The sequence below is a fragment of the Pezoporus flaviventris genome, unplaced genomic scaffold (assembly GCF_033815535.1).
Source record: "Pezoporus flaviventris isolate CSIRO_AGI_PZ_B2104156 unplaced genomic scaffold, CSIRO_AGI_Pfla_v1 ptg000002l, whole genome shotgun sequence".
Taxonomy (NCBI): Eukaryota; Metazoa; Chordata; class Aves; order Psittaciformes; family Psittacidae; genus Pezoporus; species Pezoporus flaviventris.
In genome coordinates, this window is record NW_026892550.1 from 73,781,795 (window position 1) to 73,805,439 (window position 23,645).

At 38.9% G+C, this 23,645-nt stretch overlaps 1 protein-coding gene across 4 annotated transcripts in view; it reads left to right on the forward strand.

Moving 5' to 3' along the window:
• The first annotated feature begins 4,115 nt into the window (after positions 1-4,115).
• Positions 4,116-23,645, forward strand: part of SEC24D (SEC24 homolog D, COPII coat complex component) — a 55,594-nt gene continuing 36,064 nt past the window's right edge. The window contains exons 1-8 of one of the 4 annotated variants that reach the window (XM_061443825.1): positions 4,116-4,174; positions 6,782-6,976; positions 8,872-8,998; positions 10,545-10,693; positions 12,382-12,654; positions 14,161-14,282; positions 17,692-17,803; positions 19,145-19,272. In XM_061443825.1, coding sequence (XP_061299809.1) covers positions 6,826-6,976; positions 8,872-8,998; positions 10,545-10,693; positions 12,382-12,654; positions 14,161-14,282; positions 17,692-17,803; positions 19,145-19,272 — 1,062 coding nt within the window. In that variant the 5' untranslated portion in view covers positions 4,116-4,174; positions 6,782-6,825. Of the gene's footprint in view, positions 4,175-4,691; positions 4,804-4,849; positions 4,977-6,781; positions 6,977-8,871; positions 8,999-10,544; positions 10,694-12,381; positions 12,655-14,160; positions 14,283-17,691; positions 17,804-19,144; positions 19,273-23,645 lie in introns of those variants that run through there. The other 3 variants (XM_061443816.1, XM_061443809.1, XM_061443835.1) reach the window with 3 other exon arrangements.

Here is a 23,645-nt window from a genome sequence, read left to right on the forward strand (position 1 = left end):
GTATTGCTTGCTCTTTGCATTTGGATAGTTGTGTTTATAGATTTTTACCAGAGAAGCAGTAACAACAAAGGTGATACAACAAAAGGACCTCCCTGTATGAAATCTTACCCCCCATGCAAATAACTGCAACAGATATAAAAGCAACCCAGGTATCTTCATTCCTGGCTATAGGGACAAAAGTCTACCCTCGAAAAATACCTTGACATTTAACCCCTGCAAATCCTACATTTTTTCTTGGAGCCAGTTTCCAGACTTCTTGCCAGGATTCAGTTTCCAGGCTTCTCAGCTCCTTCTGTCTTTGGTACAGGCTTTTGGTGATGATCTACTTTTTAGCTGGTGTTGTCATGTATCTGCCAGATTTCCAGACAACTGCTGATGTCTACATATCCTGAACAAGTGTTTTTTGTGCCTTCACAAAGCAAAACTAATGTGTGCTCTGTGACACCAAGTGTGATGTAGAATTTTGCTCCTGTCCTTTCTTATTTTCATGCCAGCTACATCTCCTATTCCTTTGTTGCATCTATCATATACAAATAATGTGATAGATTTTCTTAAATTTAATTTTTATTTTCTTTGATTGCATTCTGTTATTTTTGTTGATGATGGGAAGGCATCAAATAGTTTATACTAGGGATATCCAAATAGAACAAAATCAGTATTTTGAAAAACACTTTTGTAATCAATGCTGGTAGCTTTATAAGAGGCAGATGGTTTATTGGTATGTAAGATCTCTGTTATTTTCCCTTGATCAGGTAGAAGATTTTACTTCCTCATTAATGGTGGTGTAAAGCAGAAACACAGTGAATGTGAGTATGAATAAACATGGCAGTGTTTGCATCTTTTGTAATTTCAGTAATTTCAGAGTGATTTTGAAGTGCTGTTTTTCTTATGTGATAGATTCATTCCACAGTTAGGAGTATTTGTCAGTACTAATAATTAGAAATCAACTTACCCTGCCTGTGATACCAACTGATCAGAAAAAGGAAGTCATATATGAGTTGCAGTAGACAATCAATTATGTGGAACAAATATGACTGAGGTATAGTAGGACTGTACTTGCAGTATGTTGAATTATCACTAGCACTGGCTGAGATAGAACTATGTAAGTGGACAAATGGAAAAAATGCACTGTAAATTCATCCCATGTCTTCCAATGAGAAACCAAATAAATCAATCAAATAGCTAGTTTGCTATGAAAAGTTTACTCAAACAGATACTTCTTTTTTTAATGATAGTGACCTTATTTGAATATTCTTCTATAGCAGGACTCCACTAACAGGTCAGAAATTTTATATGTGAACAGGAAACATAAAATGGAAGAGTGAAAGTAAGTCTACTTCAGATGCTTTTGAATGTAAAAGTTAAATATATCTATTCATACATTCAGTAAGCAAACACGAAAAGGATTGTATAACTTCCTGCTGTCCTTTCTCAGATGGCTTAGTATTTATTCACTGTGCTTTATATATCATACATTATTTATAAGATTGTAAGTTCTTGTCTTTCTTTTTATGTTACAGTTTGTTATGTAGCAGTTACAGCAAGTTAATTAAGTCTTGGGGGTTTTTTCTTTAAGAACTGGTAGTGCGATCTTCCACTCTCATGAGTCTTAGACAGTACTAAATTAATTAATAAAAGATAATTGCATTCCCCAAATGAAACATCACAGCAGTTTTCTCAGAGCACCATCTTTAGCTCCTGTAAATGTTCCAGATCAAGTTGCCAGAAAGTTGATTTCATTAGAAAACCAAAATAGCAACAATCAGGGAGAGCAAGAGGAGGGGCCTCACAGTTTGCAGATACCAAAAATACAGAGACTTGAACTAGCCAGAAAGACTTTTTTTTAAAGAAAGCAGCCACAGTTTTCTGAAGCACATACGCTTCTTTAATGCATAGCTTACATAGAAGTTGCCACATGTGGACTACGGAGCATTTTATAACAGATAAATTTATAATAATTTCTGACTTACTGAATTTCAGGGAAAGAAAGTGGGTTTAACTAGCAAGGACCAACTTCACAAGAAATCAGGACCTTGGCTTTCAGGCAAGTGCCCTTTCTGCAAGACCCAAAGTCTCTCCTAGGCAAATAATAGCATTGAATACTCTTTGATTTGCACATTAGCTTGTGCTAAGCCTGTATTTTAAGGAAATTCTCTAAATGAAAAGGTTAGGTTTGGATTTAGTGTTCCTGGAATCACACGTTGTCTTAATGCAATGTGCTATGAGATGGAGACCTGGAGTTCTGCACAGTTTGTCCATGAGGGGCTTTTATAGACCCCAGAAGTAGCATCAGGGAACAGATTAATCCCAAATGATTAAAATAATAATCATAACAAAATGTATATATATTGGTCTCCTGGAAGATTTAAGTTAGCCTTCTACAGAGCCTGTATTGGTTCTGTATCCAGCAATCTCCCAGGCTAATGGATGACTATGCGTTCTCTTTGTTTCAGAACTCATAGAATAAATTTTAGTGAGAACTTTCAAAGTGAGATTTTTAGAGGCAGGGCATTTGCTATTTTTTTTAATGTACATAAAAAAAGCATATAGATGTAGACAAAGTCTTCTATTTGCTTCACCAATACTAACTCCAAATTAGGTCTGAAATACATGGAATTACATTAGTTTTGAGCAGCATTGCATAGGTACAACTTCAGGATAAACTGATTGTTAGAGGTAATTTAATCTAAATCTTGATTATTGATGATGGCGATAGAGAATACACCAGTCTAAATCTCAAATTTTATTATACAATTTAATTAAGATCATATAATTAAAATGAAGTGACAGCAGGTTAGCAACCCTGAAATCTCATTTTTATGAAATTACTTTAAAGACCAGGAATGCACTTAAATCTGTTTCTGCATTTCTGAAATTGAAAACCTTAAATTACTTTTAATGTTTTATGTGGAAACTGTAGATAAATACTACTTGTAGCTTTAAAAGAGCCAGACCATGACATTATGGATGTCTTTTCTCAGTGTTCCAGGCTGAAGGACAATGGAAGCGAGGGTGCAGCCTCAAAAAAAGGCATCTTGATCTATTTCTGGAGTGGGCCTGAAATGGGAAGAATTGAGAATGCCATAGCATCTCCTTGCTATCTTTTGTTGACCTCTTTCAGTTTCACTAGAGCTGATTTCAGAGAAGAGAAATCTGATAGTAAGTATTCAGCAGCCAAGTAAGTGCATGGTTCTTGAGTGCTGAATTATCCACAGCTGCTTACCATTAATAGCTATGAGCCAGACGCAACAGGACTGGTGGGACAGTGAGCTGCCTGTCTCCACAACAACATAGGGAATGACCAGACTTAAAGTCATTATTTTCCTCAGTGGCATGGTATTTCGAAAGAATTTTGCATAGCTTAAGATAATTGTACGTGTCCATGTAACCAGCAAGAGATAGGAACAGCAGGTGAAACTATGGCACAGCAATGCTGAAAGGCATTGTTTTGAATCCTGCTTATGAAAGAAGAGTCACTGATACTCTGCAGCAAAAACTACATCCAGTTTAACTGATGCTTATCACCTTGTGGACTACATTTTCCATTCTGATTGGACAGTTTTGAGACATTTGAAAGGTTTTAGATTTTCTCTGATACATCCAACAGTATTGGCTCCAGTTTTTATTATTTGGTGATGAATCCAGCTCAGGATAGCAAGATGAAGATAGGTCAAGACTTGTTCTTGCCCATGTTATGTTGCTTGCTGAGGCTTCTTGAGAGTCTTTCATGTAAAGAATGCCCGTGTCCCTTCATTTTGACATATGCTTCAAAGGCACTGGGTTTCTTCCAGAACTATTTTGCATAGTAATGAATGTTTTTGACAGTCTTGTCTGAGGTAGCCATTACTGAGATTTAGCACCATGTAAAACTCTTCACTGCTTTCAAAAGCTTTATTTCAGGTGTATAACAAATACTCAAAGAGAGCCTCTGAAGCATAAATTCCATCTGAGTTATAAAATACGAGTTACGAAGCTGGTTTTGAGCTTATTATCTTGTTGCTAATCCTCTGCTAATCCACTTATTTTTTTATTGTGTGGGGTTTTTTTCTTTAATACCACAGTGAACATTTGGTTTTTGACCAGAAGTGTCGCCTCACCAATACATCTTTTGCATGTTACTCCTATATTTCTACTTTGTAACTGAGGAAAACATTGACTCTGTCTTGTAACCAAGGTAGTATTTTAAATGTACATGAACAGTAACTGAAACTAGGGCATGCAAACAGGTAATGTACCTGTGTCACGTTTTTCTGTAGATATTCAGGTGGCATAATTTTACATATATATATAAATATATTGCCACAGATAAAAATGTGGTTTTAAGGGACATAGAAGAAAAAATATCATATTTTTAGGACGTTTCAATGTTTAAAGAGGAATTTCACCCCTAATGTAGAAGGAAAAAAGAATTGATGGTTAACAGCTATAGGCTGCATGTACTGCCTGTTTAGGTTTCTAGCCGATGTAATTAGGCTGCTCCTTGTCTTCCTGCCTTGGACGCCACTGCAGCCCGCAGCGGGCTTTTTCCCGAGCCCGCCGCCGCCGCGGCCACAAGCAGCGGCAAACGTGTCTTTTGCGCTTCTCGCCAGGTTGCGGATGCGGCGGCTGCACCACGGTGGCGGTATCCGGTCCAGGGTGCGCGCCGCTCTTCGAGCTCTCCGCCCGCCCTGCGACCACGGCATCGCTGCCGCCAGTGCGCAGGCGCAGCCGGCGGGGCCGGGCGTGCGCCGGACCGGGGCGGGCGGGTGGGTGGTGGGTGGGAAGAGACGGTGGCGCGCGGACAGGCTTAGACGTGGCAGTCGGGTTGGTGTCCCGAACTGAGTCGTGCGGGGGAGTTTCGTGTGGCTCTCAGGTAACAGTCCTAACAGTCACCCCGGTCTCGGGGCCCGCCGCCAGAGCTTGAGGGGACGCGCATCGTGTGTGCTCCTCCGGGTGCAGAGGGGGGGATCGGGCCGTGCCGGCGGCGCAGCGCTGGGGTGAGTGGCCGCGGGGACGATCGGGGGCACGCCATTCAGGGGGTGCGGGGGTGGTCCGTGCATCAGCAGCAGGAAAGTGGAGGAGCTGCACCCTACCTGAATAGAGCGGGGAGCCCGCGTGTGTGGGACACTGCCCCTGAAAGCCGGCTCGGCGGACAGGTGTTCTGCGTGGAGCGGGGTGGTGTGACCGACCAGGTAGCGAGACCTGTTATGATGCTATAGTGACTGAAAATTCTTGGTTAATGGGGACGGGAATGTTAGCTAAATGCAGGTTTTGCACTGAATTGGGGTAAATTTAAGCATGTGGCTTGACAGCTTATGCCAGAATGTGTTATTAAAAGATACACGAAATGTCATGTGTGTAGCTATATTACATTTTGTATGTATGTGTGTGTGTGTATGTAGGTGCACGCACCCCAAAGACTGCCAAATCGAGATTGCAGCATGCCTTGGGGAGGGACAGCACCTCTTCTTTGATGATACGCTACCAGGCGCAATTTCTCTTAAGAAATAAGAAGTTAATAGTTCTCCTTACGTTGGCCAAGAGCGTGATCCTCTGTTTTTGACTCTGTTGTATATATGTGTATAATGGAGTTTTCATCTTCATAGAGATATCAGTGCAGTAGAACATTACATAGGTATAGTAATCCTCTGAGACACAAAAAGATGACAACCGATTCTATAACGGGGTAAATTAAATTGTGGAGAAGTGTGTGTGTTACGGTTGTTTCTCAGTCTGTAGGGCGCAAGGTAAACTAGTGTACAGAGAGAGGAAGGATAAGGTTTACATGTCGTTCTGTGTAGTGTGACTCTTATAGTAAAAAAAAAACAGGGAAAGGTCTGGGTTTAGCAGATCCTTTTATCTTTCTTACCCAGTTTACAGAGTGAATCTGTAGGTCTTTTGTTAGAACCTGATAGCTAAAACACTAGGTGATCAGTTTCAATTGATATTTTGGCGGCTGCCTGCAAACTGTTTTTATTGTGTGTTGGTATATATACATATCTTGAGAAGGGATTAAATATGTTTAATGTTAAATAGAATTTGGAACTATGTTGAATAACTTAAATAATTTTGCTTATGGTAGGAGTTCCTGTCTCGTCATCACAACCTCTGTGTGTTTATCCAGTCTGTGCGAAGTTTGACGTGGCAAGATTTTTTTTTTTTTTTTTTGTGTGTGCGTGTGTGAGTAAGCAGTGGAAGAAGTCATTTTCCCTGAATGCTGTTGCAGCTAAAGGCGTCAGCTGTCACAGATGCCCCAAAGTGAAAATTTCTTCCGTTATATGGGTATAATATGTATTTGTATCTTTGTAATTTTGTAGGTTATTTAGTGCTGACTTTCTGTCTTTTGGGACAACTGAAGTGCACACTGCCACGTCTTTTCTGATGTGGCTGGAGGAAGGAAGAAAGAACAGCTGGAAGCATGAACCCTCTCTGTTTAAACATTATTTTTATTCTTCCAGTATTTGCCTCGTTAACCAAGAATGGTTTGAGACTTTCCTTTTACTTTTTTTTCCACCTGCACAACTATTACTTACAGTTTTTTCTCTCATGGGCCTGGGGGTGGTGAATACCATTCAAATAAATTCAGTGATTTGTTTAAATTAATGCAGTATGTGGTAGTGCTGAGGAAGCTAAACAAGCAAGCAAGTAAGTAAGCAAACAAAACCACTAGTTTCCTCTGACTTCCAAGTCCCTCCCCCCCCCCCCCCATCAGATGTATTTGTCTTTTTGTGTGTGTGAATACAGTTCGCAGCCTTTTAAAACACTTGAAGAGGAATAGCTGATGTCACTTTCTCTTTTGCAGGTTTTTAAAGAGGACCCAGTACTTGGAATGAGAATATTGTGATCATGAGTCAACAGGGTTATGTTGCAGCTCCTCCATATTCCCAATCCCAGACAGGAATAGGAGGCTTTTCTTCAGGTTTTGGACCACCTAGTTCTTCACTTCATTATGGGCATTATGGGGACTCTAACTCCTCCTGCTCAGCACCTCAACCAGGTATAAATTTGGCTTATGTGTGTTTTCGGAGTCTACTTTTCTATAGAGGCATTTTGCATCTCTTTTTCTTACTTGTGTGAACACAGAATGCTCAGTTTTACACTGCTGCTGCTGCAAGAGGGTCCTGCACTACCTTTATCTGTGGTGTTGTTAATGCCCAGATGTTGATGTAAGATGCATGGTAAAGTTCACAGCCTTCATGTCTGAATTTCGCTGACCAGGAAGCAATAAGCACCAACACTTAATCCTCTATTATGAGTAATACAGACTACAGACAAATACAAAACAAGTGATTTCTGGGAATAGAGAAACGTTTCTCGATTCATATGTGTTAATGGCAAGCAAGCTCTCAGAAATGGGTTGTATTCTTTACAAGAGACCTTTGTCCTACTTAATCCTTGAGCACAAACTTGCCTATGAGAGTGAGCTGATGTTCTCCTGCTTCAGCTTGCTTACTGACTGGTGTATTTGGATAATGCATGGTAAGTAGAGACCATTTGCTTTCTAACCATTTAGGAGACAGTTACTTTCTGTGAGGAAGAGCACACTGGGTACAAGCAAATTACAAGCAAAGGAAATATTTGCTTTATTTCTACCAGCGTAATCATGCTACAGATAATGTTATTGACATCCAACAGATACATTGTCTTGTCTTGTTGGCTGTCCTTGTCTCTCCTTTGCTCTTCACTAATTTCAACTTGCAATATGTGGCTTCAGATCTTTCAGGAAATATATGACTATATGGTGGTGGAAGCTTACAAAAATAATAATTTGAAAGTATGGAATTCAGTTCTTTGTTGCTGTCAGTCAGATATGCTGTCCAATTTCAGTAAAGCATGCTAGACTAGTGAGTTGGGGCTGTATAAAATATCTAAAAAAGTAAGGTTTCCTCTTCCCTCTAAGTCTACTAATATACATAACCAATATAGGGAGGCAGGAAGAGGGACCATCTCAATGTTTTGCCTGATGTCACAGGGGAGATTACTTACAATAGCAAAGTTGTCCAAAATATTCTCTAAGGCATCTGAAAACATGTATTTGTTAAATTTTTAATAACATTCAAGTAATAAGTTACATTAAAATTTATTTGAGATGGTGGAGTAGTGTAATGACACAAGTAAGTATCCAAGTGCATTGAGGTTTTTCAAATATTCTGTGGTATCCTCAATTTTTTTTTCTCATGAAAACAGAAAAAAGGAGGTTTATCCAGTTTCTTTAAAGCTTCTTATTAAAGACAGCAGGAGTTGTGCTGCCTTAATCCAACGCTGAATATAGTAAAAAGATAGAACTGCTTGTGGTAATTGGCTTATTAGAATACTTGGGAAAAATACCACTTTTGGTACCGAACAATTTTTTATGTTAATTTAAAGGAAAATATGTAAAAAAGTACAGGTTGAAAAGCATGTTTATTCAGCACTGCTGTTTGCATAAGTAATAGTCTCTTCATAGTCACCTTGTAAAGATTGTTCCAAGTTTTCTTTCTGACCAAGGTCTCTGAAATCAAAGGAACCTCTTGATTCTATTTGTAAAGATAACAGTGACAGTGAATTACCTGTATCCCAAATTGAATGGGAGGGTCTGTTTGTTCTTTCTTGCTTCTTACTGTTCCTCTTGGGTTCTTTTGCTGAAAAATTACCAACTACTGTTTGCTTCCTTTTTACTATGGTCTTTTTCTTATCTGCTTCTCTAGCTGACCAGAAATCTGTCATTTGTTAACACAGAATCAGTGAGGTTGAAGGGGATCTCTGGAGGTCATCTGTAACAACACCCCTGCTAAATCAGTGCCACCTAGAGCTGGTATTGTTATTGTTAGAGCAGGGCCCTACACTTGTATTTGTTAGCTATCTTGTGCTTTCTTAAAGGGTTCATATGTAAAAGTACGTCTTCTTTTGCAGGTGTGCCAAAATCAACTGTGCCTTTTGGATCCTCAGCTTCTATTGGGCCTCCACCACCTGGTATACATCAATTCAGCCAGATCAACTCTCAAAATGGGCCCAGTACACCAGGGCAACAGCCACATAGGTGACTTTCAAGAATTAATACATGAGATCTAAGCTATTTGACTACTGTTACCTCTCTTTGGCTGCTTCACTGACATTTAAGTATGGCATCCCTTTAATCTTCAGTAGTTCTGACTTACTACAGTTCTAAACTGGATCTTCTAGTTTGGTTCTTTGTGTTAAACTGCCAGATCCTACAGTGTGATCTGTAATCTCATTAACTTCCATTTGACAGAAGGCTCTTTATCATGCATTGTTTGGGTTTTTTTAGTCTTCTTTCTTGATCTTAGACCCATTGCTTCAAAGCAATATCACAGTGGTTATGTTGCAGGTAGTTGTAAGTGGGTAAATATGCTTAGCTCTTGTATTTAATTCTCTCAAATATTAATTATTTTGCTCACCTCCCAGGAGTGGAAAAAACAGTTTGCGTACCTTCAGCAATTTTAGTTTTAGTGAACTTGACACCGGTTAACAACATTCTTATTTTAGTTAGTTGAAGTCTTAATCTGCTTTTGTGCTTTTTAGTTGTGTAATTATTACTGTTCAAAAAACCCATGTGTATTTTATTGGCTATCAAAATAGGAAATCCTGTTTGTTGGCTCTCTGTTATCAGTGTGTAAAGGAGGACCCAAGGAGACTGATGATCAGTTGTGGAAGACAACGTACTGATGCATGGGGAAAAGTGGTTGGTGTCCTGAAGATGAAAAGACAAGGTGGCCAGAGTCAGAATGACATGACCAGTCCAGCAAAATACTGATTCTTTTTCCTAGCTTCCAGTCAGTGCCCTGACATAAGCACACTACTGTTTTTCACCTAATCTTGTTTTATTCTCAAATTGCTGAAAGCTGCTGTTTTAGGCCAGGAAATTTCCACATCAAAATTTCAAGTGAATTTGAATTCTCTTGAAATGGATAGGCCCCTCCTCAGTTTTAGAAGTACTCCTAGGAAAATCAGTGTGGATTTCCCCTGGGAGATAGCCTCAGTTCTTATTTTTCCAGAGCAATATAGTCTGGTATAAAATATTTTTATATGCCACATGTGAGTTACTACTTTCTTTTCTTCAATCTTTTTCTTGCATTCATGTTTTTCCATATCTGATAATTGTGAAGCAATTTTTCCCTACCTGCATCTTTTTTCTTCTACTAGAGGAAACAGTTTCTCACCTCATTTTCTTCTCTTCACAGATTTTTCTCCTAATCTTCTTACCCCTCCCTGGTAGGGAGTCCTCTTTTATAAGCATGGAAAAGGGATGGAATAGCACGATATGTTCAGAAGCTTGTGTTTCTTAATCTTCAAGCTTTCATGTAGTTAATTACCACTGTCTCTTTGCCATAGCATGCTTGCTCTTCTTTGTTTCTAACAAGTATGCAAATAAACATGTACATCTCATTTTTTTTTTTTAAACAAGTGTACAATTCTGTGTGCTTCATGACTATTTTAGTACAAGTTCTGAGCAGAATGTGAGCAAGCTCTCTTAAGGGTTTGGTTGTCCTAATTAGTTGTTTCAGCACCACCCTATGATTGGTTGATTTAATCTTTTGCATAACTGCAGTAATTTTTCCCCTTAGGTTTCAAGGCCCTCCACTTCCATGCAACTCAAGACTTTCTTATCCTCCCTACAGTCATCAGTCACAACCAGCCTACCCAAATACTACATCCACTTCATCTACAACACAACTTGCTAACAAGCTCAACAGTATGCAGATAAATAGCTACGGTAATCAGTTTTATGTGATTTGATTGACTTTTTCCTATCATCTTATTCTTTTTTTTGTCCCAGTGTAGTTCAGTTTTTAATCTAAGTTTATTTGCCTTTATTTTGAGGTTAAAACATCTCAAACCTAAGCCATGAGGTAAAGATGGGATCATGTGATTCTTCCATGTAAATCACTTCCCACTACTAACACACTGGTTATACCTGCTTTTCCTGAGTATTTCCTGATGAAATTTGCCATTTTATTTAAAAGGAGTGGAAATTATGGTGGTCAATATCTTTGTAGGATATGTGTGAAGGTGAACTTCTCAGTGCAGGCTGCGCTGATAGAAGTTTGCTGTCCCTACCCTGGCTTTATGAGTTGGTGACTTGACTAGAATGAAACCTGTATAACTACCGTGGTTTTGACCTTCTGTTTGTATGATTGCTTGTGAAAACTTAGATGTTCTTCACCTTAGATTATTTTATACTCTGATTCACCTTGATGTACTGAACTGCATTTCACAATTAACTCAAACCTTTTTATACAGGATGAAGTGTGGTGCGCCACCTCTAGAGCACTTCACATATGGCAATTCATATTATTTAGAGCAAACCACTTTTTTTTTTTCCTGCCTTCATTATATTGCCTTCAGCAATAACTATATAAAGTATAACATTCTTGCTCATCATGGAAGGCTGACATACCCTTCAGACCACTGAAGACAGATTCTTTACAACTTTGCTTCTGTGTTGGGTTTTGTTCTTCCGATTTTTCCTTAGCTGTAAGTCTGACTTGGTCTAACTTGACAGAGTGCTGAAACTCACAGCTTGTAAAGCTACTGGACCAGCAAGTACCTGAGCTTGTTTTGCATGTGATTAATTTTTTTTTTTTTTTCAGTTAACATGTCTGACGGGAGATGCATTTCAATATTTGTATATTAATACATTGGTCCTTTTGCTCCAAGCCTAATTTTAGTTATTGTTTTAGCTTTCTTGAAAATTATGTTTCTGTAGGCTTTAAGGGGGAAATATGACTAAAACATGTAGGTTTCGTAAAGTAATAAGTATTTATAGATTGTAACTCTCAAAACATCCCCTCCCTCTGTACTTTCAGGGTCCTCAATTCTAATTGGAATCTGGATCTTATAACCAACAAACTGTTCCTCACCAGTTGCACAAAATAATTCCCACGTTTCATTTTTAGCATCAAAACCAGAGATGGTTGTAAACAAGATAAAAAGAATGGATTTATCTTCCATCAAACATGTCATGTTGAAATGCAAGTGGCAGACTAATAAAAACATGCCACATAAGAGAAATTTATTATTTTATTAAGCAAAAAGAATGTTCTTTTGAATTATGAAATTAAATATTATTTCAAAAGCAAATTGTGATGTATGTGTATTCTGATCAAGAATTGCCAGAGGCTGGCTTCCTTCCTCTTTCCCCATACACCCCAGCTGCAGGGTTTTATTGAAAATAGAGCCAAAAGAAATAAAATTGAATGTCTGAATCAGTTCAAAGTTCAATTACGAGGTCAGATTTGTTATGTGAACAGGGATTCAGAATCCCCATAATGCAGCATTGTCAGTGTGGGATACAGTACTGCTTAGATGTTGTAAATGTACTAAGAAAAAACAGAACACCTTCCACATAGAGTTGGTGGTAGGTTTTTGGTTCTGACTCAGCTGACATGGTTTTTTGTTCAGGTCCTGGCACTACTCCAAGCCTTCTCATGTCTTCTGGGCATCCAGCATCTTTTCAGGGTCCACAACTATCACCTTCACCAGCCCAACAGCAAGTTGCTTTACCACCTGGATCACAGGTTCCTCCACCAGCAAATAATCTTAATGGCCTTTGTGCTCAACCATTGGTGCCTCCTATAGCCAGACAAGGTGGAATCCCTGGGCCTGTCTCCCCCAGTCCGTACTTGCAGCAGCTTTCAGCACAGTCTTCAGCACCTGGATATCATCCTCAGCAATGTAAGGAAGGATGCTTATGTAATTGAAAACAAAATATACATGCAGTGTGTAATTGTAACCGTTCATGGTTGATGTTCTGCTGAATTGGAAAAATGAAAATTTAGTAACCTTATTGTAGTATGGAAAGATTGAAATTGTCAGTCAGTACATTCAAGGCAGACCATGCTAAACCAAAAGTTTAGCACCCTGTTCAGACTGTAACAAGGAAAAGGAGATGAATTTGGACCAGGAACACAATTCTTTGGTTAAAGGCATAACATATTAAACAAAGGTGTTTTTCTTATACTTTGTAAAGATACAGGTTGCTCTCTTACAGTGGTCTGTCATAAGTAGCTTTGAAAAATGCCTTGCAGCAATTAAGAATTGTAACTGAATGCAGTTATTTCACCTAACATAGATAGGGAAAACAGTTATGTTGACAACTAAAAAGCCAGCTAACTACACCAGTTTGCATTGACTGATGTTAGGGGAGAGATTCTCACTAATGTAATGGTCGGCTTTGAGTAGCTGTAATAATCTCTACTAACTATCTTACTTGACATCTACCTGCAAACATTGGAACTGAAGTCTTACACTTGCCTTTAAAACACAGACTGTACATATGAGCTAAAGTGATCCTTATCTTTTACATGCTGAAAACACAAGGGAAGGAGAAGTTGCATTTAGCTGAGTGAGAATGAACTGTATAGCAAAATATGTTATTAAAAATTGATAATGCAACTTAAACATCTGGGTTGGGGCAATCCCAGGCACAGCTACAGGTTGGGTGGAGAAGAGATTCAGAGCAGCCCTGTGGATTAGGACTTGGGGGTGTTGGTTGATGAGAAACTTAACATGATCCAGCAGTGTGCACTCGCAGCCCAGAAAGCCAACCGTAACCTGGTCTGCATCAGAAGAAGCGTAACCAGCAGGTCAAATGAGGTGGTCCTACACCTCTACTCTGCTCTCACAAGACTTCACTTGGAGTATTTTGTGCAGTTCTGGTGTCCTCAACATAAAAAGGACATGGAACTGTTGGAGCAAGTCCAGAGGAGGCCACAGGGATGATCAGGGGCTGGAGTACCTCCTGTATGAAGACAGGCTGAGAAAGTTGGGGCTGTTCAGCCTGCAGAAGAGAAGGCTGTGTGAAGACCTCAGAACAGCCTTCCAGTATCTGAAGGGGGCCTACAAGGGTGCTGGGGAGGAACTCTTCATTAGGGACTGTAGTGATGGGATAAGGGATAACAGGTTAAAACTTAAACAGGGGAAGTTTAGGTTAGATATAAGGAAGAAGTTCTTTACTGTGAGGGTGGTGAGTCACTGGAATGGGTTGCCCAGGGAAGTTGTGAATGCTGCATCCCTGGTGGTGTTCAAGGCCAGGTTGGACAGAGCCTTGGGTGACGTGGTTTAGTGTGTGGTGTCCCTGCCCATGGCAGGGGGGTTGGAACTGGATGATCTTAAGGTCCTTTCCAACCCTAACTGTTCTATGATTCTATGATAAATGAGTTGTTGTTTGTAACTCTGCAGCAAACTATGGTCTTCAGATGGCAGGGTCTCAGCTGTCTTTTCCTGGTGCTTTTTCTGGGGGTCCAGCACAGCTCTCAGGCCCACAGCAGAAGAAGCTTGATCCTGACTCTATTCCCAGCCCAGTAAGTAAGGTGGCACAGTTGTTTTTATGAAGGTAGATTTCTGCTGCATTTAAGATAGAGGAATGACAATACTAATATTGTATTTGTTTTTGTTGGTGGGGTTTTGTTTGTTGTTTTTTGGGGGGGGTTGAGGTTTTTGGGGTGTTTTTTTGTGTTTTGTTTTGTTTGGGTTTTTTTTGAACCTAAAATTGCACTTACATGGCTTCGTTCACAAAATGTGTTCTAATTTTTGCAAGTTCTTAATGATAATGCAGTTTTGTACTCTTTGCTGTCAGTTTTGGATGAATTAGTGCATAATGGTAGTTTTAGTCCTGAAGAGCCTTTGTACTTTATCTAACATGGGACATATTTAATAGGAATTGTCAAATAAATTCATAGTATGAATACCTACTAAGATGAGCAGTTCTGAAGGATTACTTGCATTCACTGCAACTATTCACCTTTCCCTTTCACTCTGGAAAGTCTGAAGCCTTAAACTTGTAACAGATATGTAAAGCAGGATTTGTGCAGAATAGAGGTACAAGAACTCAAAACTGAAATGGTGGGAAGTTCCATGCTCAAAAGGCTCTTCACTCTTTGATTTTGGGAGTTTTCCAGGCAACTAGAATCATTTGCCTTAGCATCCTTCTAGCTGTTGCAGCCTTGTAAAGATTTCAGTAGCTTCAAATATACTTAATGCTTAAGCTCCATATAGGTTGAAGAGGCTCCAGCTGTTGATGCACACCTGAAAATACTGGTGAGGCAGTGTCTCTTAGAATGGTGTTAGAGAAAACAAGGTTATGGTTGTGTCTGTCTATCTTAAATAAAGCAGTCTAAACTTCACTGAACAGCTGATTGAAATAGAAAGCACTGAACTCATGGGGAAAACACATTTTGATGCGCACACACACTAGTTCTGCCAGTCATCCAGACTGGTCAGAAAGGTCCTCAGCTGGGAGTCTTGAAGCAGTCTGTGTCCTGCAGCTTTGACCTAGAACTTTCTGCTTAGAGAAATGTATTAACCACCACACTGTAAGCTAGTCTGGGTGAAGGAATCTTCCACTTCTTGCTGAGGCAGCATTGCTGTACAGGAAAGAATACAAGTTCCAAAAAGATGAGGAAAAAGCATTTGTGTAAAATCCCTGACACTGTCTATAGGGAGCAGCTCTGCTTCCTTAAATTGTGGTATTCTTTTGTCCTTCTAGAAAAGATTTTTTGTTTCATCCAGTGATGGCTTTGATGTAAAATCCCCAAAATGTTGAGAAAGTTCGTGTTGATAATCACTTAGAGGTTAATATGACAACTGCAATGGCCTTCGTTAAAAGTAATTTTCAAGTTAAATGTAACTAAAAGCCATTGTATGAAAAAGCTGAAGTGAGTGTCTGTGTAATTAACAGGTCAGTCATTCCTAGCTGTTTCAGTATGGTATTTTTTTGCATAAGAAGGGTAATACAGTCTTGTCTAATCAAAAAAAAAAAGGTGGGGGGAAGAAGGAAGTCTGGCATGAAAGCATGGGCTGATGTCTTGTTTCAATTATGCATGTATAATAAACAGCCTTGACTATGACAGCAATGTTAAAATAGGTTAAAAGGTTTATGTAAGCAGAACAGAGAGGATCAAAATGACATGTTTAAAAGAAACATGATCTGGGTCAAGGTCTGTAAAGGGCATAAAGCTAATTCAGAATGAGTAACTAATATAACCATGTATATTTCTCTTGTTATATTTACATTATGTAATTACAATAGTGTTGCCGGATAAATTTTCTTCTTATCTGAGCCATTGTTGATTTATATTTTTTAATGTATGTTAGAGGTTGATACATGCTCTGAAAACATCTATGACAACTAGCATACTGGCTTTGTCAACAATTATTTCCAAGAACAATGATGTATTTAGGTCAGTTAACTGCATAATACCATGGTACATTGATCTGCTGCAGAGCTAATTCTGAAAATGGTTTGCTTTCTTCAGCCAGTGGACCTTTTTAGTTCAAAATGTTTTTCCTTCTAATGCAAGAATTAGCAATAAGTATACAAGGCAGGGAAAAGTAATCAAACAGAAGATATAACAAGCTCTGTAAGGAATGTATTGTATATTTAAATTGCAATACAAAAACTTCATTGGGGAAAAAAAAAAAAATTACAAACCCCTAATTGTTTCCAGTGTGTTAGGAAATACCTCTTTGACAATGATCAATAGATTCGATGCAACTAATTTTGTTTTTCTTCTCTGTTTGCTTTCCAACAGAGGCTTCTGAACTTCCTATTATTAGAAATTCATGTACAGTGTAAAGATACAATTCCATGGGAAACCAGCAGCAGTGGCAAAGCCAGTTTCAGAAATTGCCTCATTTCTCTTGCCTCTTACAGCTGTTCAGCTATACTCTAAACCAGATTTCTGAAAAGACAGCTTCTTTGAGGGAAGAGGAAGAATAACGGTATCATCTCAGTGATCTGGTTTACAGTGTGTAACAAAATGCAACCTTACTGAACTTTAGTTATATCCTGAAAAGTATCAGACTTAAACAGGGTTAAGGACTGTGCAGAAAGGACGGGAAGAAGTGTACAGGAGAGGAATTTGTTCAGAAGTAAAGCCAGCTTCATAAGCATTTCATGGCATGGCATTGTATATTGCTATAAAGTAGGCTTCAACCAGAGTAAATATCTACATGATCAGAGCTGCCTCATTTTAATAAAAATTTCTGTGATTGCTCTCCTTTACTTTGTAAGAGGAAGCTCACAACAAGGTAGTCTTACCTAGAGAATGAAACCCCTGAGCTCCAGTGTTGAAATACTACGTGATGGCCAGCAACGCTTTTTTCAGGGGTTTAAATTGCTGCTTTCTAAATGACAGTCCTGAAATACAGCTCAGCTAGGAGGGTGATCTACAATATAGATTATTGTTTATTTCTTAACCACCCTGTGCATGGAACCTACTCAGGAGGAATGAGGGCTAGCCCCTCCCACCATTGCAATCTGATCAGTTACCTGTGCATTCATTTATGGAGAGCAGCAGCTGGCACAGCTATGGTCATACGAAAGATAACCTGGTATATGTAGCATCTGAGTAAGGTCAAGCAACTTTGCACTTCAGTTTGATCTGGGAAAATAGAAGGCTGTAATCAGTAAGAAAGACTTATTTACACCATCACTGTCCTCAGTTTGTTGCCAGCCTCTCTTGAAAAGGTTTGTCCTAGCATTCAGTATGCTTACTCTAAATAACTCATCTGTTAACTGTGTATGTCTTATCCATCCCAATGTATATTTTTATCCCTGAGTTCCAACAGGCAACTGCAGTTGTAAGTAAGTTATAAATATAACTCAGCTCAGCTGTGTGTATAGTTTTCTAGTTAAGTGTCTCAGAAGCCTGAATTGTGATTGCTTTGTAGCACTGTCCACTCACACTGTCCTTGCTTCTTATTCATCAGATTCAAGTAATTGAAAATGATAAGGCTTCTAGAGGAGGGCAGATCTATGCTACAAACACAAGAGGACAGGTTCCTCCTCTTGTCACCACAGACTGCATAATCCATGACCAAGGTAACTGTCCTTGTTACTCATTTGGGAATCTATCTAGGTGAAATCAAATTAATTTTGAAGAAAAAGAACCAACCAAACAAACCCACCTAAATTCTCAAATTTGTCATCTGAAAATAGTGCTACTTAGTCTAAATCAGACATGAAATGGGCAACTCCCTTTAAAGAAAAAGAGGTGGGGGAAGAGATCAGGGATGGGGAAGTGGGAGTTGGTTTCTTATGCCTTGGGTTAACAACTCCTCTGCCCTTCCGGACCTTTAAAATAATATGAATAGTTGAGACAAATTGTCTAAGTTAGAAGTTTTCAAGGTTTTAAACTTCCAGTTGAAAATACTTTCTGGATTCTTCTGAAATTTTAAAAGGTGGACACTAGAATAAGCAATGAGGCTAGCACTGTTACCTTTTAAGATGTGAATTATGGAAAATTCTATTCAGCATACAAGCTGTCTAGTTGACTTTTTTTTTCCTTTGGCCAATGTATCTGCCTTTGTCTCTGCCTAGAGCCTGGAAGTACAATATTCCATGTGCTGCTCCTGACAGCAGACTTGATATTTTAATACAGATTAAACTGATGATATCATTTAGTCCAACATTAATTTATCAGTGTTTAGATAAACTGTATAAAATATGCAAACACATCAAGATATTTTTGGCATTATCTGGGAATGGGATAATGCAGTTTTGATGAACAAAGAAATAAATTCCTTTCAAGAAACTGAGCAGAGCTATAGCTTGATGGTTAAAAAAGAAGCATAAGGAAGCCGATTTCTGAAATGTTGCCTTTCTGTGCCTAGCACAGTTTCTCACAGAAGAAACTGAGCTAAGTGTGCTGCATAAATGATATAGTGATTTTAGCATACGGTATTTTGCAAGATAAATGAGCATAGTGATGTTAACACAGATACCCTATTTTCTGAATCAGAGCTAGCTCATTAGAGCAGTCTTAACAGTAGGTATCAGTCTGCAGCATTTGTTTATATACAGTGCTGACATTTCCACTGGGGTTTTCACCCCTGTTATTTTCTTTTAAGATCTTACATATGATTTGTTTCAAACTAATCTCTTTGGAGATTCTTATTGCAAATAATTGTGGATTTTTTTCTTGATATGTTTAAATGTCTGCTTTAAACTCAAACAGCAAGAAAAGATTTACCCACAGGGTGGGGCAACGGACTGACATATACATAAAGCAGAGAGATGGGTAGATGCTTGCATGGGAAAAAAAGAAAGGTGTACTTATGTACTTGTTTCTTTATGTTTTGGTTTTGATTCTTATGGTTTATGTTTGAGGCAGCCAAATTCCTTTTAACAGCCTTTCATTCTGCATGCTGTTGGGTGTTCTAGGCCATGCCAGCCCTCGTTACATCCGATGTACCACCTACTGCTTCCCATTGTCTTCAGATATGGCCAGACAGGCTTGTATTCCACTGGCGGCTGTCATCCAACCATTTGCTGTCGTTCCACCAAATGAGGTAAGGACTGACTGAATATTAGTCATATGTGGGTTTGTTTCCTAAATATTGCAGACGTGTTCTTTTCTGATTGCACTGGGAGTGAGGCTGGTTTACCTCTGTGAAGGAGTAAGACAGTGAAGAGATGTCAGAAGGCTACAAGATACACTTGGATCATGATAGAACTTAAAGGGATAAAAGTCTTTGTTTAGTAAAGGTACAAGAGTGATGACAGTGTAATCTGTAACATAGATTCCTGTTGTTCCCCCATATTCCTCTAGTTCATGCCAGCTTTGTGGGATGCCTGCTCTGCTGGAACTCCATAGGTACAGGCAAGGACATTAAAAGAGGATGACCAGAGACAGTATCGAGTTAATTTCAAGACATGGACGGTTACATTCAAACAATGACATTTTTCCGTTTAGTTTTTTATGTGTTCCTGTCTTCAAAAACTCCTCATAAAATTCATGCAGAGAAAAGCCTAATTAAAAGTGCAAAGACTTCCAGCACTTGGTTTTGCAGTCTTTGATTTTTCTTCAACTTGTTTTAATATTTGTAAATTCCTAGGGTGTTTTTTTTTAAAATATGTTGAAAAAATAACAGATGCTGTTCTTTATCAGGATGGATAAATTCCAGTGCAACAGATCTCTGTAGTCTGAATTAAAGGTATTATTTTAGCAGGGTAGTATGTAGTTATCTTCTCTGTGATCCACAGGAAAATGTGGAAACTGTATTACTTACAGTTCTGCAGATATTGAGTCTCACCATTTGTCTGCTAGACAGCAATTTTGGGTTTCATTCCAGTCCTTGAGGGGAATGCACAAACTTGGCTTGTTGCCCTCCCCGCATTTTCTCCAAGGTAAAATTCCTGCGGTTGGTTTTCCACCTCTTCTTTACCAGCCAACCTTTACTACCCTTTTTCCCTCCTCCTGTGCCCAGGTAGCAGTTACTGATTCTGTTTCATGTTGGCTTTTCATTTGTGCATCTTTCAGTCTGCCTGTAGTCATTTATGTCCCCCATGCATGGCTTGCGTGTCTCCTGCATAGTGCTTTGATGGGGTGATCAATGCATTGTTAAAATTTCTTCTGCATACATAAATTAGCAGTATGTACCAAGGCTTGATCTTGGCCAAATTAAGGAGGCAAAGGTTGGCAAAGGGTTCGAGGTTGGCAAAGGATTTGAGGTTGGCAAAGATTTGTACTCAGTATCCCATCCCTTCTGAAGCGTTAGTGGGCTCAAGCTGTTGGAAGGGCCAGTGGAATTCATTAATCTGTGAAGAGCAGTGTGTTTTTCCCTAGCCTCTTTCTTGGAAGAGACTAAAAGTACTCGAAAAAATGTCTCTCAAAATTGACAAAAGTCCAGTGTGGAAAATTTTAGCCTGAACAATTATGGCTTGCTAAAGTTGTAAGAACTGAAGAGGTGGTGTTACAGTAGGAAGCACTAGGCAGTCTTAGTTGAGGCAGTTTTTCCAAAGCTTGCCTCTTCCCTTAGTCTTCACTGCTGATCCAAACTTGCTCTTAAGATCTTCTAATAAAAATGGTCTTCCATATGGGATTTATAACAACTTTAATTCTGAAAAGCCACTTAATTTGAAAGAACTGAGCTTTTTATAGTGGCAAAATACATTCAAGGTCTTATCTGTGTTTCTGAATTTCCTAGTATGGTGTATTCTGCCTTGAACTAGTGACTGCGAGACACAGAATGTTCTTTGTTTCAGAATATCTAATCTATTTTATCAGTTGTGCCTTTTGGCCTACAGGTGGTGCTTATCACATGTTATAGGGCTCAGTATGAAGTGAGTATAAAGTATAAATCTGTCTAATCTCTTTATCTCTTGATAAACAGCGTGTTGTACATAGTAACTTTTAAATAATGATGTTTTTCTTCTAGCCTTTCAGTGAATAGTTTCCCTTTTATTCATCTTTGTTGCAGCTTCAGCTGCAGATACGTTTCTAATATACTCAGTGTTAACACCCAGAGTATTTCAGTTCTGTTTCTTTTCAAAGAAGGAGGAAGAGAAGCAATGGCTAAAGGGTTTAGTGGACCGTGGATGTGAAATAGCCACAAATAGTTTGTGCAGCTGGTTATATGATTAGGAACAGCGGAGAAACTGACCTATCTCACTTGATCTGTAATAACTTAGCAAAGTATCCATAATCCATTATAGTGATATTACATGTCTTTCTGTGCTGATAAAGCCATATTTTAAAAGCTGTGGTCTATTGGAATCATTCAGGTGACTAATAGAATTATGGGTGTTCCATAAATACAGTTCTTACTTAACTGGTATTTTGTTTTGATCATCACTTACAGTGGAGGATGAATGTAAAATAGTATATGAAATATATTTGTATTTTTCAGTGGTCTGTTGCCATCAAATTCATGCCTGTCTGGGGTTTTTTGCTTGGGTTTTTTTTTTGAGTTTTTTTGTTTTGTTTCATTTTGTTTGTGTTTTGATTTTTTTCGCTATGCTATTACCCTATAAATTCTATTACATTTAGAAACAAAGGAAAAATTTTACCTTGCTCCCACTTCCAGATAATATGAGGATTTGATGCAGTCTTCAGATTGCTTGTTCTTCCTTTCTAGAAGCCAATCTTGAGTGTGGATTTTGATTCACTGAGAAGATTGTGTTTTGCACTGATGATGTATTATGTTCGTCCAGGTGACCTCAATGATATCAAGAGAACTGTGGATTGTATCTTCTCCTCACCATGCTTTGTTTGGCACTATGTAATCTGAACTACAGCAAAAAATTAGTAAAAAAACAATGAAATAGTGAAGGCTACTGACATTGGTAAAGTTAGATACATGTATGAGAGGGAGAGCACAATTGTACAGACCTTATTTTCCTTTAGTTGAATGCATTCACCATTTTGGTGGATGACTTTTAAATGGTGTTACATGTTGGTACCAGTTGGAGAGTTGTGCACTCTGATGAGTAAACTCTCTTAATGAGTTTACGCGTTGACCATCACAGCAAAGTGAGCTGTTCTTGGCAGCAGGAAGGAGTGCCCAAGAGAATCTTCATCTTAAAGCAACTGGATAGGAGGGAGTAGGAAAATGTCATTGGGGTTCTGGAGTTGTCAGACATGTGTGTAATGGAGATGATTTAGCAGTATTTTGTTCTGCCAATTAGATATTTATAATTTTTCTCTCCTTTTCAGGTTTTACTCTGTAGAATCAATAGTGTTTCAGCTGATAGAGCCTGGAACACTCCCTGAAGTTTTGGAATTAATTTCTGCAATGAATTTCAGGGTGAAAAAAAGAAATAAAAAAAAGCTTTTAATTGCATTCATACAAACAGTAATCAACTGGAAATTTTGCTTTAAGGATTTGATTGCTTTGACTAAGAATACAGGGAGATAACAGATAACAGATCCTAGGAGTTTTCAAATGAAAAGTTTAGATCCAGTGACTTAACAGTAGTTTTCTCAGAAATACTGCAAAATTGCAAAATAAGTAAAATAGAAAAATGAAAAATTCTAGAGAAACCATTTTCAAAATCTAAATAGTAAAACTGGCCACACTGAAGAAGAGTTCACAAAGAGTCTTCTGTAATGTTAAATCTCAAGTGAGAGTGAATTTTTGGGTCATAAGTAGAGACCATTCACTAGAGATCATTGTAGGGTTATATTTGATACCTCAAGAGCAGCTAAGTTAGCAGCTGTTGACATATAGGCCCTGAGCTTCAGAAGAGCAGAGCAAGTGAAATCGATTTATTCAGAAAAGCCCTCAAGTTGAAAAGTTTAGAGGGGCAAAACCCACGGAGTGTGCACAGTAAGTCAAAACATTACTACAAAAAACCTACAGCCAATCTAGAAAATTACACTACAGTATAAGTTTTTTTAACTAGTGAACACTGATGGCTTGGCTTCGCGAGTGAAGATTTGGGAAAGGCTTTAACCACGTTTACTACAAACACGATGACCAAGGGCATGTGGGATATCCAAATCTGGTTGGAAAAGGGTGCTTAGGCAATCAGGGAGTGTCTGACCAGGACATCTCCTGAGTAATATTGAGTGACCCATGCGCTGGTCCACCCGCATGCAAGGTTGGATTTGCAGCTTCCCATGCACCTTGTCACCTGCCTTTTCGACCCTCACCTGTCCGTACAGACAAGTGAGAGTAAGCTCTTCCAGCCTGCACAGTGGATTGTTTTAGGTGAGGCGCAGCTGCACAGAACTGGCCCCACCTTTTACACCTGAGGTTTAACTGCCATGGCTTAGCTAGCTAGGACAGTGACAGCAAAGTCCACAGGTCATAGGTTTTGTAAGAGTGTCCTTCTGTTAGATGGAAGCCCTTACAAGTCTAGACAAGTTCCATCAGCCTGGGTTTGAAGATAGGAGTTTTCCTTCTCCTATGAGGAAGGCCTGTCTTCACCAGAGATTCAG